Below are 18,159 nucleotides of genomic sequence, written 5' to 3'. Positions count from 1 at the left end.
GAAGCCCCCCCCCCCCCCTCCCCCGTCTTCATTTTCTGAGGACAAAACAGATTAAAGTCGCTAATCTGATCTCTGTGACCTTCAATATTTTAATCATCCCGATCAGATCAGATCAGATCCGGATGCAGGTCTTTACGTCATCAGAGGAAGTTCCACAGTTTTCCAGCAGCTTCAGATCCTTCATCCTCTGAGGTTCATCATCATCATCAAACCACGAAGCTGCTGCTGTTCTGTATGGAGCTCAGTTAGAGCCAATATTATTTAAAAAAATAAATACAACAAATTAAAAATATATTTGTGTGTTCTGCCAAAAAAAAACAGTAAAATGTCTGAAATTCTAACATAAACTTCATTGTTTTCAGCAAAACTCAAAATTTTAATTTCAAAACTTTTTTCAGTTTTAAGTCTATTTTTATTGTTTTTGAATCTGAAAATGTCCGTTTTGAAACTTTTTCCAGGTGTGAACACGAAGGACCAATCAAATGGATGAAGGAGGTAACTTCAGTCATGGTGCGTTCACTGACTCTGAGAACTGTAATAGTTACGGTCAGAAAATGTCTGTTTAGTCTGGACTGTTTGTTCAAGTCGGCTAAAACCTTCTGAGAGCTCCAAAGGTTTCACTTGTGTCGTAACATAATAAACTGGGAGAGATTTGTAGAAATCTTGAGCTGTTGGGCTGGAATGACCTCAAATGTTTTAGATTTGTCCCATAAATCTACATTCTCTTTGTTCCTGCATTAAACTGTCAGATTGGGCCGGCGCCCCCTACTGTAAGTCATTCTCGTGCACAGATACTACGTGATATTCCATCTCAGGCAAACCTCATCCACCCATTTCATAAATGTTTTTTCAATTTGTTCTATTTGAGTTGGAAATAATATTGGCTCCAATTTATCTCCATATCCTGAACCGTCCTGGAAGTTTGTAACTTTGGATTCAGTGAATCTTCAGTTTTCTGGCCTCAAACTTCCACAAAGCGTCCAGAAGCTGCAGGATGAAGCTGGATGATGTTTGTGGAGCTTCCAGCTCACATCGAGCTCCAAAGATCTGCTCAGAATTAAGGTCCAATAAATGGTGATCAGAACTCCGGGGAGACTGGAAGGACGTCTGAGAAAAGCTGCTGTCACAAACTGCTAAAGCCGAGTCCTCCACAGTCAGGATGAAGATCTCTGGAGGAGCAGAACCAGAACCAGAACCTTCACTTTAACAGATGTGGTGCTGAATGCAGATGTTTCTAACTTGGTGATTCCTGTAGACTTTTGTTGTAAAGATTGAACTGATTTGATCTGTTTCTAGATTCTTGTTCTGTTGTGATGTTTCTGTTGCTGATGCGTACTCAGGTCGTCGTTGGAGATGACAAATTGATCTGAACCGACCTTCCTGGATAAAAACAGGTTCAGCAGAACCTCTGAAAGGTCAGCATGAGGTCGGACTCGAGTGAAGAATCGTCCGCTTGACTCTGAGCTCATCAGTCAGGAGAAGAAACGTTTGTGTCACTAAATCAGACCAAACTGTCGATGAAAAAAACATTTTCTGTTGACAAAAGGTTCGATTTTTTAAAATAAATTACATCAAGAAGTCATAAAAACAAACTTTAATTTAGCAACTTATAACTCAAATATATTTTAAACCCATAAACTTTTCAGATCCATTAAAGTTTCTGGTTTCTGGTAAAACTTCGGTTTCACTGGAACAGCTTCACTGGTTCTGAATTTTGAACCGTTCTGGGATAAACTGACGAACTGTCCAGGATAGGCTCCAGCAACACCATGACCTCCTGGAAAATGGAGGGTAAGTTTACAAACAGTAGAAAATAACGAACTTAAATTCTATGAATGAAAACATTGAGGATAATTTACCGATAATCTGTTGGGATTATTCACAGCAAAATATTGATCAGTTTTCAGTTTGTTTGATCTGGAAAAAGGATAAAAACGATCGTCTGATGTCGTCAAACATGAAGCCGATCGGCGATCCTGGAAGACTCGGGAAACTCTCTAGTTTGTGTTTCCGTCGGAGATCCCATAATCCTCGGAGTTCCATCTCCTCAGGAGGTGATTGACAGTTCTCCGTGTTTATTTCATCGCCGGATTCCAACAGGAAGTGAGGGGAAACTCCTGATGCTCCGATTGGACGGCGTCAGGTTGGAGGGCCGTCAGCCAATCAGAGGAGGGGTCACAGGGGTCACATGTGGCTCAGCGCTGGAGGATGAAGGTCGGATGGCTCTGCTGTCACACATATCTTTGGGAAAGGCCACGCCCCCCATGGGCAGAAGGAGCCCAGACACGTTCAGGCGCCGTGGGAAAAAGGGCCGCCGCCATCAGTGGTGCTGCTGCAAACACTGACTGCATCTTCCTCCTCTGCGGGCGGCGAGGCCTTCAGAAGATCTGCTGATCTCGCGCTCACGCCAACAACCTCTCAGCTCGCCACAGAGGGGGGCGGGGCTCTGCAAGGTCAAACGGAGCCTCAGAAGGTGTCTCTATTTAAAGAGACAAAAACATGAAGAGTCGGCGGCCTTCCAGACGTCATTCAGGACCTGCAGGGGGCGGAGCTTCTGTCTGCATGTGAAGATTCAGACGAGTCTGGACGGGAAATGGACCATCAGGTCATCGAAGGCCCAGAAGTTTCCTGAAGATTCTGACGGATTCACATCCACCGTCTGTGTTTTATCTATGGAACACGGATGGAGTGAACAGAATCTGAATCCAGAATCCGTTCTTCTCGGGATCTTCAGTGGAGCAAGAAACCTGTTTCCTGTTTTCTTTCATGACCTCAGATCCCACATTTACAGTTTAGAGAAACCTCAAAAGTTTGTCTGAGGTTTTGGTTTCATCCTGGATGATGACGCTCCCGCCTCCGACCGTCTCCGGAGAGGATCTGATCTTCAACGGCTCCGCCCAAAGTCGCTGCCTGAGGATGTTCAGAGTTTGTCCGTGGCGGTTCAGGCTGCAGCTGTTAACCCTTCATGACCTGCAGGGACGTTTTCTTGTCTCCTGTTGCAGCAGATCAGATGTGAGGGAGACTGACTCTCTGAAGGAGAACTGGATCAGATGTCAGGATGGTCCTTCTGACTGCTGGTCATCGTGAAGCTGCTCCTGCAGGAGGTCACATTGGAGCTCCTGAACCGACCGGACGATGAAAACGTTCCTGAGAGGAACTGTGAGGGTTTCATGAGATTCACTGAATCCTTTTATGGTCAGAGTGTTTGGAGAAAGTCTAAAGTTACAGAGAGAAGAAACATTTTCCAGATGAAATCAAACCGAGGCAAATCCCCCCCTCAGGGTTCAGAGGAACCAGAACTCTGTTTCCTTTTCAGGACAAACTGAAAACAGTTTTTTATGAAGGTGGTGGAGTCAGGAGAGCAAACAGATCAAAGTTTGCTTTGAAAACGGGCTGAGCGAGCGGATCGAGCTGGAACAGAACAGGTTTGGTCCGGTTTGGGGGGGCAGGACTTCATCAGAGAGGAGCAGGAGGGGATGAGGTCATGTTGGGAAGACTTTGAGGTTCGGAGAGGATCCAACCCCCCCACCCATTGCAACATCAGGATGGAGGAACTCTGGAGTTTTGCTCAAATCTGAACAGAATCAGTTCAGTTTGGAGAAGAAAAATCTCCACGTTCCAGAAAACTGATCCTCACCTGCAGATCAAACCATTCTGAGGGTCAAAGTTCATCTGAAGGTGAGTCAGGGACCTCTGAGGGCATTTTCTGACGATACTTCAGCAGAACTTCTGAAGTCATCCAGTCTGGTTCTGCTCCTCTTCATCAGCCCTCGTCTTCATCGTCAAAAGGTAAACACGTGTCAGCAGATTCAGAACTTTGGTCAGAGACCGTTTCACCGTTAACAGATCCTCACAGATCCTCATGGATCCTCATGAATCCTCATGGATCCTCAGAGATCCTTAGAGATCCACATAGATCCTTGTATGTCCTCAGAGATCCTTATAGATCCTCAGAGATCCTTCAATATCCTCGTGAATCTTCAGGGATCCTCATGAATCCTCATCAATCCTCAGAGATCCCCATGGATCCTTAGAGATCCGTATAGATCTTCAGAGATCCTTATAGATCCTCAGAGATCATTATAGATCCTCAGAGATCCCTATAGATCAGTGTCCCTCATTCCTGGTCCTCGAGATCTCCCTGCCTGTTTTTCAGCTCTCCCCGTACTGCTTGCTGCTGATTACCTGGACCAGGTGTGTTAAATTAATCAGAATGTGGAGACATCTGACTGAGCCAATCAGCAGCTAGCAGGGCTTGGAGGTCTGGAAAACAGGCAGAGTGGTAGATCTGGAGGACCAGGAATGAGGAACACTGTTGTAGATCCCCATAGATCCTCGTGGATCCTAAGAGATCTTCAGAGATCCTCAGAGATCCATCATCTTGATGGAGGGAAGTGTGAACAGTGGAGAACCTTCACAGGAACCCAAAAGAGTCCAAGAACTGGAGGAGGACTCATCCAGGAGGTCATGAAAGGTCAGAGGTCACTGGACTCTGTTCAGGTCAGAGGTCATGATCCAACATGGATCCATGAGAGACACTGCTGAGGAACCAGAACCCAGATCTGGAGGATCCACTAAACTTCTGGACTCAGAGACTCTCAGTCAGGCATGGAGGTGGGAGTGTGATGGTGTGTGAACAAAGATCCAAACTCAGCAGCAGGTCCTCCTCTGACTGGATCAGCATGAAGGTTCTGGAGAGTTCTGGTCAAAGTCTTTGGTTCTGTTTGATGAGCTGAGGGTGAAATCTCCCAGCAGCCCCGGCTTCAGGAGCAGCTCCTCCTCCAGGAGTCAGGACACTTTGGAAACGTTCTCCCATAAACTACAAACTTTTTATTGAATTCAAATCTTTTATTCTGCTTGGATTTGTTTCAGAGACAAAACTCAGCTTCAGTAGAACCTTTGGTCTTCAGAGATTCACTCAGAACCAAAGCTGAACTGATCCACATCTCCGGGTTCCTGAGATTCCAAAGAACTGTTTAGAACTTTTTCTTCACCGTTTCTTGAACATTTGCTGCATTTGTCCTTCAACAAAACCATCCGACTTCAAAGCTTCAGGGAAGTTTCTGTCACACTTACAGAATCTGTGGTTCCACAAACCAGGAAGTAAAATGTCAATAATCTGGAGCTTTCAGACGTCACAGATGAACAAAGTCAAACATTTGAGTCAACATGGCTTCACCTGAGAAACCCTCAGGTCTTCAGGGAAATGAAACAGGAGAAATTCAACTCAGAACAGTCATTTAGAACAGAATAGAATAGAATAGAATAGAATAGGATAGAACAGAATAGAATAGAATAGAATAGAATAGAATAGAATAGAATAGAATAGAATAGAATAGAATAGAATAGAACAGAACAGAATAGAATAGAATAGAATAGAATAGAATAGAATAGAATAGAATAGAACAGAACAGAACAGAACAGAATAGAATAGAACGCCTTTATTGTACTTGGAATTAGCTCAACAAACCTTAGTACAGCCCAAATTAGGCAAAAAAGCTACCATGTTGCTAAAATACTAGCCTAGCTAAAAACTAGCTCAATAAATGCCAAATTAGCCAAAAACCTTAGCGTCACGCTGAAATATTAGCTAAACTCAAGAATAGCCCCAAAACCTCGGTAGATGCTAAAATAACCAAATATGTTAGCATGTCGCTAAAATATTAGCTTAACTCAGAATGAGCCTCAAACAGCTCATTAGCATTCATGTCCTGCTGATCGTTTTGATACTAACATCGTTTAGGTTTTAAAGTGTGCAAACAAACGATGGAATTTTGTGGGAAAAAAAAATAAAAATTATGTAAAATGTCAATAATTACGTAAACATCACCAAAAGTAAAAGCATGAATTTCTGGAACATGTGGACTGTTGTTAATTGCAGAAATAAATAGAATAATCACCGGGTTCTGTGGACTGGACCGATCGGCTTAAAGACTCCAGACTCCTGATCCAACAGAACCAAACTTCACACCGTCGGACTTTCCCATCAAATGTGTCATCACAGTTTAAGACTTGAATCCCATTTTCCTGCAGAAAAAATGACGATTATTCTGTTTTATTCTGTCCAAACACAAAACTCCTGGAATGCGTCACCTGTCCTCAGGTGTGTTTGGCTTCTTCCTGACAGGAACAGCAGCTGTTTGTTTGTTTGTGGAGGAGACGTGAGGAGCTCCAGGATCCGGACTCGGCTGATCCACAACGCGCACACACCTGATGTTTGCTCTCTCGCCGCAGAAACAGGAAGTGTGGATTTTCAGAGTAAAACGAGGAGCTGCTGGTCTGTGGGATTGTCAGTCTGCCGTCGTACCGCTCCGCTCAGAGGAAGGAAGCAATAACTCCTCTGAAGTCTCAGACTTCAGCCTCCAGGGAGAACCTGAGGAGTCACGGACGGCCTTCAGATGTTTGTCGAACCGCTCAGCTGGAAGAGAAGCTGCTGCTTCCCCTGAACGTCATCGTCCATCAAACCATCTCCTGCTAGTCTGAAGAAAAGCATCAGAAAGAACGTTTTATTTCAGAACTCATTCACCAAAACTCTGTGGCTCAGCAGAGCGACTGGAGCTGGAAGGTCATGTGACCTGTTTCTCTCATGTAGTGCTGGACCACATGACCTGTTTTTCTTTAAGCCAAAAATGTTCTGAATTCAAACTAAAGATGGACATTAGAAGGCAGGAGAAAGCAGCAGGATTCTCTCAAACCCACAGCTGATGGTTTTTCCTGGGAGGAGCCTCTCTAAGCTCCTCCCAGGAACTTCCCCTCATGCACGTTTGAAGACAGCAGCTGCTGCAGACTCAGGTTCCACAAACTGAACCGGAGCGCTGGCGCCGCCTCATCAAACACTCACAGGGAGGAGCGCCGCGGGGCTGGGAGAGCCGCTCCTGCAGCCTCCTCCTGAGGAGACGCGGCAGCAGGAGCGCTCCTGCAGCCTCCTCCTGAGGAGACGCGGCAGCAGGAGCGCTCCTGCAGCCTCCTCCTGAGGAGCAGCAGGAGGCCGCTCCTCCTCAGGAGGAAACGGCCTCCTGCTCCACGGCGGCGTTCAGGCCGACTGAGGAGGAAGTGTCATGAACGGGGCCGGCAGCATCACTTTCACGTGTGAACCGTCTGCTGTCATTTCACGTTAACTGATCTGTACGGAGGCCCCGGAGGGACAACTGACAAGACCTGCTAACAGTGATAGTAGAATACTCACAATAATGACCGACAATGAAATAAATTAAATTAAAAACACAGATTTTTTTAAAAGAAGAAATATATAAAAAGAATTTGTGATTTTTTTAAGGTTTCCAGTAAATTTATCAGCTTTAAATTCAGGTTACAGTTCTGTACAAGTCTGCCACCTGCTGACACAAACCTGCAACTACAACAACATTTACCAGAACCAGTCCAGTCCAGAAGGTTAGTGGATCCTCTAGATCTGGGTTCTGGTTCCTCAGCAGTGTCTCTCATGGATCCATGTTGGATCACAACCTCTGACCTGAACAGAGTCCAGTGACCTCTGACCTCTAATGACCTCCTGGATGAGTTCTCTTTTGGGTTCCTGTGAAGGTTCTCCTCAGTTCACATTTTCCTCCATCAGGATGATGGATCTATGAGGATCTATAAGGATTTCCGAGGATCAACGAGGATCTCTGTTGATCTACAAGGATCTGATGATCCCTAAGGATCTCTAAAGATCTCTGAGGATCTATAATGATCTCTGAGGATCTCTAAGCTGCAGGAACGTCTGTGTAAGGAAAAACTTCCCCTCAGATCCAGACTTTGGGGGTTTGAAGATCCTTTTTCTCCTCTGGACGACTGGAATTATTTTACAAAGCGATTTGAAAATCTCTCCTTCCATGTAAAGATCTTCATTCTGCTCCATCTACTGAAGAACTTCAAGCAAAAAAGATTTATTAAAGAAACAATCAGGTTTGAGTCGAATCCAGAGGATCTAAGAAAAGGTCTGCGTTAATAAATCCTGGTTTTTGTGGGAGGAGCTTCAGAGAGCAGCGTGTGAAGAAGCAGAAGCTGGTGAGAAACCTCCAGGTATCAAACCTTTATTCCTGTGAGTGTGAACATAAATACTGATATTTACAGGCAGGCGAGTATTTACAGCATTTACAGAGACGCTGAGCCAAAGGTCCGGCTTCAGAACCGCAGCAGAACCTCCTGCTCCGTCGGTGGGAGGTCGGGACGGCCGCGGCGCTCAGGGCCCGCTGCTGCCCTCGGACAGGATCCGGCTCGGCTCGGTGAACTTGGCGGTGGCGATGTAGAAGAGGGTGGGGCCTGGAACCAGAGCCAGCAGCGGCAGCGCCACCTCCAGCTTGTCCAGCAGGGAGATGGAGATGATGGCGTAGGCGTGCAGCAGCCAGTGGCTGAACAGAACCACCAGACGCTTCTTCTTGGCCACCAGAGTTTTGAAGGACTGACGGGAAGAAGCAGAAGAAACCGATCAGGCGTTTGCCTTCAGGTGAGTCCTCCAGGTGAGGACTTCAGGTGAGGACTTCCTGTGGGTTTTCAGATGTATGATTGCCGCCATTTTAACCAAAATAACCCCGCCCCCACCTTCCAAAAATTGGAAAAATTGCTATAAAACAAACCTGTCAGTTATAGGAAGCCCCACCCACTGTCTAACCAAAGGCCACGCCCCCTTTTGGGCCCAAATTTGTTCTAAAACCTGAAGAAATCTCCTTAAATAATAAGCTCCGCCCCAGAATCACCTGTGACTCTAATGGGGTGGAGTCTAAAGACGATTTACTGCAGTGATGACAGATGGGTTAATGCTAGAACACGCCCCCAGCTATGTAGCCCCACCCACTTTTGGTTTCAAAGCAGCTTGAAGCAGGAAGTGAAAGTTCAAAGTCTGAGAGTTCCAGACGGCGATGTCACAGCACGCCGTTTTACCTGGATCTTAGAGACGGACATGTAGACGGCGAGCGTGACCAGCGACAGCACCAGGATGATGTACGGGAAGGCGTAGTCTGAAACACAGCAGACGGCCGTGAAGACCAGCAGACTGCAGGAACGCTCTGTAAAAGAGGCGGAGACTCACACAGCAGCCCGCCACCGACGGCCTGCAGCACCGCCAGGATGGGGAAGAAGTAGAGCGCCGCGTAGATGCTCCGGAAACGGTCCGACTTCCCCAGGCCGCACGCGATCTTCTTCACCAGCAGAGGGCGCAGCAGCATCATCATCACCAGGCAGAAGGCGTAGTAGATCAGCACGATGGTGTAGCTGTCAGAGACACAGACGCAGCTCAGCGGTCAACGTGGACGCCGGCGTGGACGCGATGGCGGCGGCAGGACTCACAGCGGGTACACGGCCTCCTGCGTGCAGTGCAGCGTGTGCACGTAGTCCGGGCTGGGGTTGTACAGCATGGTGTACCAGTCCGACAGCATCTGGACCCGGCAGGACCGGATGCTCAGCAGTCCCACCGGCTCGGTGAGCAGCAGGGTGACCAGAGCGGAGACGCTGCACTCCAGCGCCGCCGTCACGTGCTGCAGCAGAGCGCTGGAGCTGCACACACAGAGACGTCTGTTACTACATTTCAGTGAAAACAGAACCCTGGAAGGACCGCCTCCGGACGGGAGGGAACGCCGGTCTGGACCTCTTCTTCCCAGAGAAGCGCTCTATGAAGAACCAGTGCAGCACCAGCGGCAGCATGGCCATGAAGCCCAGGTACAGCCAGTCGTACAGCTCCGGGGACTCGTCGCAGCGCTCGCACACCTTCTCCTGATTGGCCCGTTCTCCTCGAGGACACACCTGCCCGGACAAGACTCCGTCAGAACGCCGGGCCCCCACCTTTGTAAAGAAGGTTGGAAGAGGAGCGGGGAACTCACCCCACATTCTCCCTCCACAGATCCGTTCACCAGGAGCCGACCGCAGTACAGACCCGGACAGCGGGAGGTCACGGACACGTCTGGAACAAACACAGACCCCATGACGCCTTTCTAAGCCTGCATCGATCTCCCCTCATGTGGAACAAGTCAGCATCTCCGCATTACATACGGAGTCCTGCAGGGGGCGGTGCTGGGCTGGAACTCGATTCTACGTTTTCTATGGTTTTTTTTCCAACTTTATTTGTTCATATACAAACCAAGTTAGGATGAGCAAACGATTGAAAAGAGGTTACAAAAGAACAAAAATGGTAGTTTACAAAAAACAAGAACAACACAGAAAAATAGGTAAGGGCAAGACAAGATACGATTTAAAATAATAGTTTTGCTATATTTTGATAAATTAAGGAGGTTTTCTTGTTTTTGCATGAAATGCATTTAAAACACTTAAGATAATCAGAGAAATAAATCAAGAAGATATTCAGCAAAGGGTAATTTTTTCACCATTTACATAAATGAATGAGATGTTTGTACAAAATAATAAAGTGTACAACATCAGCAACCTCCAGGTAAAGTAGAGAACATCAGGTAAAGAAAAAGAAGGAATATCAAACATTTTGAGTGATAAACAATTGTGAATATTTTGATGTTTGCAACTATAATAGAAATGTTCTGTTTGAGATGAACAGAAGAAACATGGTTCAGATGCAAATTTGAATCTTTTATTTAAAAAATCTCCAAAATCTTTAGATATTATTTTAAAATGTGTTTCTTTCATTTTGGGTGTTTTGTGCATAAAGAAGTGAATTCTATGTAATAAAGCTGCTAGGCTGCCAGCTCTGTTAGTTTATCTGCTTTTGTTTTGTTATTCTCCGATTATTAACCTGTTATTTGACAAACACATTTTTATCTTCCACGTGATGAGAGCGATGGCGAAATTCTAGACCTTTTATGAGCATTTCCCATCATCTCTGGGTCTGAAGGGTCCCAGTGTGTATTCTTTACACAATCAGCTGATGTAGCAACAACAAAATGCTGCCACAGAAGTGACCAGAAGACTGAGAAAGAACTTATTGATGCATGAAAAGTGGTTTATAAATAAGGTTTATTTGGATTTATTGGTCTGGTTAATAAACTAGGAGCATCTGGATTCCAACTACAGACTAATATGCAGATTAGAATAAATTATAATCATTCTTAAATATTAATTTAGAACTAAATGAGAAAACTTTTGGCCCGTTCTCTTTTCTGTCTGAGCTGCTGTGAAAACCTGCAGACAAATGTTTCAGTTTCTCTGGATTCTGCTGCTGTTTTAATTAGGGCTGCCACGATTAGTCGACTAATCGACGACTAATCGACTATTAAAATAGTCGACGACTAATTTAATAGTCGATTAGTCGTTACTTTGTACTATATGGAGTCAGAGTATAGTAAAGTTGAACGTTATAATGGTGTTATGCTAGCTTATTGGACTATTTTGGCATTTATTAAGGTTTTTTTAGGCTATTTTGGGTTTTTTTTATTTCAGACATGCTAGCTGTCTTTGCTAGCTTAGTCTTTTTTTGTTTAAGTTTTTTAGGCTGTTTTGGAATTTAGCTAATATTTCAGCTGCATGCTAGCTGTTTTAGCTAACCTAGGCTTTAATTAGGCTAATTTGGCCTTTAAACTAATATTTTAGTCGGCTATTAGCATCTTCAGCTATCATCACTAGCATCTTTTGCGGTCAAATTCAGCTTACATTTCATCTATGATGATGCTAGTGTGAATATATATATAGTTTTTAGTTATTTTAAAGCGAATGATGGTTAAGATGTGTGTTTTACATCCACTTTATCCATGACCCGATTAGTCGACTAATCGGAAAAAATAATCGGTGATTAGTCGACTATTAAAATAATCGTTTGTGGCGGCCCTAGTTTTAATACAAATCTTCACTTTTAAAGCCCAGATAATATAAATGTTTTAAACTGTTCAGGAAATGTGATAAATTTAAACTCGTGTAAAAAAAACAATAATGAAAAATAAAAGCAGCAAAACTTCATGTCAATTTTACAATTTTAGGTTTTTGGGTTATTTATGTAACAAAAACGTTTCAGCATCATTAAAACAAATAAAATGACAGAAATGATTTAAAGAAACTTTAAAGTGATCTTTAGTCTGTTTTCCTTCAATGAACATCCTATCACATGTTGTCTTCATTTTACAGACACTTCTTCTGTTATTCTTGAAAATCTCCTCCAATAAACAACTTCACGTTTTAAAATTGGTTCATGTTCTATTTATTTATTAGCTAAAATTCACAATTTTCCATAAACAGCACAGACTGAGCTCTTCTGAAACCTACAACAAACTCTTCAATAAAGGAAACATTATTTGTAGCTGTGACTCTTCAACCTTATTACAATATCAACGTTTAATAAATTTAAATTAAAAACGGATAATTAAATCGACGCGGAAAGATCTTTGCTGCAGTTTAACGAGAAGCTAACAGCTAACAAGCTAACAGCTAGCAAGCTAACAGCTAGCAAGCTAACCATCGTAAAAACCCGAAAGCGGCGCCGCAGTTTCACTTCCGAATTTTTATCCTCAAGTAATTTATAATCAAAGGTGAAATCTCACGAGGACTCACCCATTATGAGAACGACATCTAATAAATATATTTGATAAAAACGATTCTTTTTTTCTCCTCAATGCGGATATGTTGTTCCTTTCTTCTTCTACGGTGACCAGAAACAACAGCGCCACCTGCTGCTCCATGAGAAAACGGCAACTGTTTTAAAATAAATCACGACAGTTTTCAAACCAATTTTTGCTTATAAAGCATCACCCAGATCACCGAAGAAAAATATTTTAGTCCATCATTTTATTTTTCAATCCACTAAAACCTACAATGCTCAGAGCCCCGCCCCTTTACATTTGGTTTCATTAAAAAGTCTCAAATATCCTCTGGAGATCCCAAAAGGAGTTCATCTAGTGGCGTGGAGAGGTTTTGAAATGTCCTCTACAGATGAAACATCAGCATTTATGGTGGTCAGGAGGATATTTTCTAGTTTGTTTTGATGAGATATTTGTGAGTTTGTCCGTCCTGATAAGTAGGATTTAAGGGAGAAAACCTCCTGCAGACCTCAGACCTCCTGCAGGTTTCTGCCTCATGGAGGACAGACTGTGTGTTTTTCAGGAATATTTGACTCTTTTTCTGGGGCCGTTTGTACAGAAAGTGGTTTCAGTTGTTGATAACAGGCAGCGGCTCTGTTTGTTTGGCCCAGAAAGTCAATGTCGTTTCTGTCTCTGTGGTGCTGAAGTCAAACAAAAGCTCCAAAGTTCACCAAAACGACCTGAACTCAAACTCCACCTGAATCCCAGCCTCAGAGCTCCTCCCACTGATCCTGGCGTTTCCTTCTGCTGCATGACCTACTTCTTCAGCATGTTTACCTCAGATAACATCACACAGCTGTCGTATTTCCTTCACATACGTTTGCAGGGCGTCACTGACCGTGGCTCCAAAAGATGAGTATCAGCGTGAAAAGGGGCGGAGCCTGTAAACAGCAGCAGTAAACATGTCTTCCTTCATCCTGAGGAGTTCTGCTCTCCTCTTCTGACGTTTGCATCCATCCTGAATCCTCAGATTCTTCTTCTTTCCTCTAATTCATCTGTATTAGAACAAATATTTGATGTTTTTTTCTTTTTGCTGAACCTCAGACATTAAGGAGGTTTTCATTTTATTAAGCTGAAACTGCGTATTTATTCATTTCAATATAGGACTAAAGTTTTCATTTATTATTTTAGTTGCTTTCCCTATTTTCAGATCATTTTTAACCTCTTTAGTTGTAATAAACGGGTTTTAATTCTGGTGTTTCAACAGTTCAGCAGCATTTCTCTTTTGTCACTTTATTCTAATAGATTTTAGATTTCATTTGTTCCGGATGGATTTCTCATGTTGCTATCAGGTGATTCCTAAATAACGAGTCTTTAGAGGAAAAGTTTGATTTGATTCAGAAGAAGAAACAAACGTCCCTCAGACTGTCATGTTCTGTTGTTTTCCTGTGTTTCTGCTCGTTTCTCTGTGGAAGTCTGTCTGCATTCAGACTGAGCTGAACCGCACCAGAGTTCACTTGTAAAAACACAAACCTCTTGTTTCCAGACAGACCAGAGTTTACATGTTTGGTCCTCATCAGAGTTCAGGTGAGCTTTCCCACCTGTCGACCTAAAACGATCACAGAAAGATCAGATCAGGACAAAAGAGACGGACTTCATGAGTCATCATTCAGGTTGTTGTGACAGACGTTTTCTAACGACTTTAATAATTAAGGATTTCACTGATTGTCTTCTGTTATCACCGTTTTATCTTCTTGTCTGTTTCCTGTAATTTCTTTATTTTTCTTTGTCGGGCTGCAGTTGAAAAGAAGATTTTTTATTTTATTATTATTTTTTTTAATCTGTCTTTCTTGGATAAATAAAGGTTAAAAAAGGAATTTGTATCTTTATCTGTGTCTTTATTGAATGGAAGTGCAGCAGCGTGCTGGAATGTCACCTGGCTTCATGACACACCTGAGCGCTCAGACGTGATAAAAACGAACACAAAAATTAAACGTTCTCTAAACATTTGAACCACTAAATCTACAAACACACAAAATGTTTGAAATAGCAAAATTAACCATTAAAACATTACATGTTTTACATTATAGTACAGTTTTTTATATTAAAATGTGTTCAAAGTGTTTTAATAATAACAGAAAAGTTCCAGGAAGTCAAACTTTTTCATCTTCACTGCAGTTCATTCATTCAGAAAATGATTTCTTTGCAGCAAATATTAAAAATATTTACCTTTTGAGCTTCTGAAGCAGCAAAAATGATCATTCAAAATATTTACTGATTATAAAAAGTCACTAAACCTTTAAGGATGAGATGCAAACAGCCAAAGTTCATTCATTCACTCTCCTCATCCTCTCATCCTCTCATCAGACTGAGGACCGGCTCTGGTCCTTCAGACAAATGTTCATTTTTATTCATGTTTTTGGTTTGTTGGCCTTTAAAGAACTGATCTGCAGCTTTAACTGTTTACACATTTTTATGTGATGAAGCTCCATTTTTACAGTATTCAGTAAAACATCTGGACTTCAGACGTCTCCTCAAACATCCAGACGTCTGTGCTGCTTCATTCCTCTCTTGTTCTGACGGAACGTCTCTGACGGCTCAAACCACAGCTGAGAACACGGAAGGAACGCAGACACACACCTGAGGAGACACACACCTGAGGAGACACACACCTGAGGAGACACACACCTGAGGAGACACACACCTGAGGAGACACACACCTGCTTTACAGGTAAGTGTCTCCTCAGGTGTGTGTCTCCTCAGATGTGTGTCTCCTCAGGTGTGTGTCTGACACTGCGGAGCTGCGTTTCATCTCAGAGGAAGAGGAGCCGCTCCTCAATGATGCAATGAGGTCTCCACCCACCTCCCCCCTCCACCAGCATCCACCTGAATAATCCTGGAAACACCTGCATGACCGGCTGGAATAAAGCAGAGAGGATGAGGAGAGAGATCAGTCTGTTCTTCACCTCCCAAAACCAAAACGACTTTAAAACAAACGTTTGTTTCCTGCACAACATCAACTCCTGTCAGAGATGTAACGCAGTAAAAATGTTTGTCTGAAAGTTGTTGACGGGTGTGTCAGAAGGAGAATTTCAGGTTTTAGTTTCAATTTTAGTCCAGATTTTGTTTGTTTGCTGTGAAAAAAAAAAAAAAACGAAATGAAAAACTTGAAAGTGTGACGTTCACAGATTCACTGATCTGACAAACACACACTGAGAAACAACACACAAACATGCATATACACAAACACATACAAGCACACACACACACACACACACACACACACAGAAACACACACACACAGGCAGCAGTGGGCGAGGTCGGTGTGTTTCAGCAGGAATGCAGTCGTGTGTGTTTTCAGCTCCAAACTGCTGCTCACTGACTCACAGGTGACAGGTGGGCGTGGCAGAGGGGCGTGGCCTGTGGGGCCGGCTGCTGAAGGACCTGAGGTGTCAGGCTGGCAGACGTGCAGGTTTCTGTGGAACTGGCCGGACGGCGTGAATCTGGAGGACTGACTCACTGAGGAGTTTTACCGTCTCCGGTTCATCTGAAGACTCCAGGACTTCCTCTGGGACCCCCCTCCCCCCTCCCCATCGATGCCGGACCCTGATGCAGAGACCCTGGAATAAATAATCCCTCCTGATAATCCAGCATCTGGAAAATGGAGCCTCACTGTGAGACATAAGATCAGATCAGAGGTAAGAGTCGATGGATCCATCAGAGCCGGTGTTCTCCACATCCTGATCTTCCTCAGAAGATTCTGGATCTGGATCTGATCTGCGTTCAGGTCTGCTCGTAAAAATGTTGATCATCCTAAACTCTCCGCAGACTTCTGTCATTCCGGTTTAGTTCTCTCAGACGTTTCTTCAGGTCGGATTTCCTCAAACTCTTACATGAAGGAAACAGTCTGAAGAATCTGATAAGCGAATCAGTAAAAGCTGAAGAGGAACCGCAGTTTTCATGAGAGTCGATGATCATGAGGTTCAGAAAATAGAGTTTAGAGCAGCAGATTATTCACTGCAGAAACTCCTGTTTGTCTGTAAACTGATGTTTGTCCAAACGTGAAGGTTGGAGCCAACAGCTCAGAGTCCACCTGACTCCCTCTGGATTGTCAAACAAAGACTTCTGCTGGGAAAAGATTCCAAAGGTTTTGGGAAGAACCCCGGAAAGTGACCCGGAGAACGTTGGACTGATTTATTTCTGAGAAGAAAGTCAAAATATTTGCAGAAAAAAAAGAAAAAACTGAAAAATCACCAATACGATCCAGAAAGTCTTCACTGAGTTGTTGCTAAAAACATTTGAATTTGTTGCTCTTCAAACTTCTCAATGGACTGACCACACAAACACCACCATGGCCCCGCCCACTTACCCCATTTGGAGAATCAAAGCTCATCAAGGATTCAAAGAAGGTTCTGTGACATCAGGTGTGTTTGAGATGACCCGGCGCCTCGCCTGCATCAGCTCCTGCTGCAGGAGGGGGCGGAGAAAGGCGCCTGAGATGAAGGCGAACGGCGAGACTGTATGAGAACGAGGAGTTGGGGGTTGTCCTCAACATTCGCTTATTAAGATCTGTGCTGTTGTGTCTTTTATGTTATTTTTATATTTTTTTTAACATTTGACAGAAAACACATCAACAATAGTCTCTGGATGAATTTCATGAGCACTGTCCTAAATAAATAATATTAAAGTTAACTTTAAAGACAACAATAACACTCATAGCAACAGATTATTTGAAATTTTGTTCATTTTCTCATCAGAGATTCACTACCTTCAAGAAAGAGTAAAAAATACACAGATTTCCTTCATTTAGCACCAATTACTCCTGATCAGTTTCACATCCCTCTATAAGAACTGTCAGGACACAGTTTCCCACAATGCATTGTTTTGTAGTCACCGAGATGGCAGGCACCCAGTCCAGTACCTACATTCTGGCTCCGCTGGTTAACGAAGGCGCCTTGAACCCGCCCTTTTCCCGCGATACTTCGTGACGGCGCACATTTGACGTCGGGGACAGAAACTAACCAGCATGCACCGCGCTGCAGGAGATCTGCACAGCGCCGGGTCCGCCTTGGTCATCTCAAACATGCCTAATAACTGACTGTAAATGAAAACTGGACTGAATGACTCCGCCCCCCAGGTGTTCCAAACAGGAAGTACCTCCTGGGTCCATTAGACTTCTAGAGATATAATCAGCTGTTATCAGTCATTCTATTGGTCAGAATAACCATTCTGGATCTGATACATCTTTATCATGTTCTCACTGACCAATCACATGCTTCAATTAAAAGTAGGCGGTGCCTGCTGGCCTCACGTTCAACATTCAAAACTTTTAACAAATTTCGTGGAGCCTGCTTTTAAGTCGAAGGGGTGTGGCTTTCCAACAAGCTCTCTGCCCATTGGTGAGAGTGGTTGCCATAGAAACAAGGACTTAGACCGACTCCGACCAATCACTGCTCACTGACAACGTCTGGCTCCAACATGGTGGCGTCTGTATCATGAAAAAATCGTGACTGAATTGACTTCAGTTGGTTGGACAAAAAAGTGAACTATTTTCTATGGGGGGGGGGTCACACAATGACATCACAGAACGTCCAGTTGTCTAATACAGTTGATGATCTGCATAGACGGATGGATGGATGGATGGATGGATGGATGGATGATGGATGGATGGATGGATGGATGATGGATGGACGGATGATGGATGATGGATGGATGGATGATGGATGGATGATGATGGATGGATGATGGATGG

General features: G+C 43.8%; 2 protein-coding genes and 1 long non-coding RNA gene across 5 annotated transcripts in view; 1 reads left to right on the top strand and 2 right to left on the bottom strand.

The window, feature by feature from the left end:
- Positions 1-1,579: 1,579 nt before the first annotated feature.
- Positions 1,580-4,111, bottom strand: LOC118597969. The gene is made up of 2 exons (XR_004946995.1): positions 1,860-4,111; positions 1,580-1,777 (listed from the first exon to the last, which is right to left on the bottom strand). It is a non-coding gene; the product is annotated as an uncharacterized LOC118597969 (long non-coding RNA).
- A 3,903-nt stretch (positions 4,112-8,014) lies between these two features.
- On the bottom strand, positions 8,015-12,638 carry LOC112149828 (jnk1/mapk8 associated membrane protein). 2 transcript variants are annotated; one of them, XM_024277787.2, is made up of 7 exons: positions 12,442-12,612; positions 9,816-9,895; positions 9,584-9,738; positions 9,286-9,492; positions 9,029-9,210; positions 8,881-8,957; positions 8,015-8,401 (listed from the first exon to the last, which is right to left on the bottom strand). In XM_024277787.2, exons 1-7 carry the CDS (start codon positions 12,443-12,445, stop codon positions 8,183-8,185), a joined length of 924 nt encoding a protein of 307 aa, XP_024133555.1. In that variant the 5' UTR covers positions 12,446-12,612; the 3' UTR covers positions 8,015-8,182. The 2 variants fall into 2 exon arrangements, with proteins under 2 accessions (XP_024133555.1, XP_024133547.1); XM_024277779.2 differs by having other exon boundaries at positions 8,017-8,401; positions 8,881-9,210; positions 12,442-12,638.
- A 2,680-nt stretch (positions 12,639-15,318) lies between these two features.
- LOC112153768 (disheveled-associated activator of morphogenesis 1) overlaps positions 15,319-18,159 on the top strand; it is a 16,914-nt gene continuing 14,073 nt past the window's right edge. For both annotated transcript variants that reach the window (XM_024284507.2, XM_024284429.2), the window contains exon 1: positions 15,319-16,105. The gene's annotated coding sequence lies outside the window, so the exon portion shown is untranslated. The remainder of the gene's footprint in view (positions 16,106-18,159) is intronic.

The sequence above is a fragment of the Oryzias melastigma genome, linkage group LG22 (genome assembly GCF_002922805.2).
Source record: "Oryzias melastigma strain HK-1 linkage group LG22, ASM292280v2, whole genome shotgun sequence".
NCBI classification, from domain to species: Eukaryota; Metazoa; Chordata; class Actinopteri; order Beloniformes; family Adrianichthyidae; genus Oryzias; species Oryzias melastigma.
Note: the sequence above shows the minus strand (reverse complement) of the source record. Positions and strands in the feature narration are given on the sequence as shown.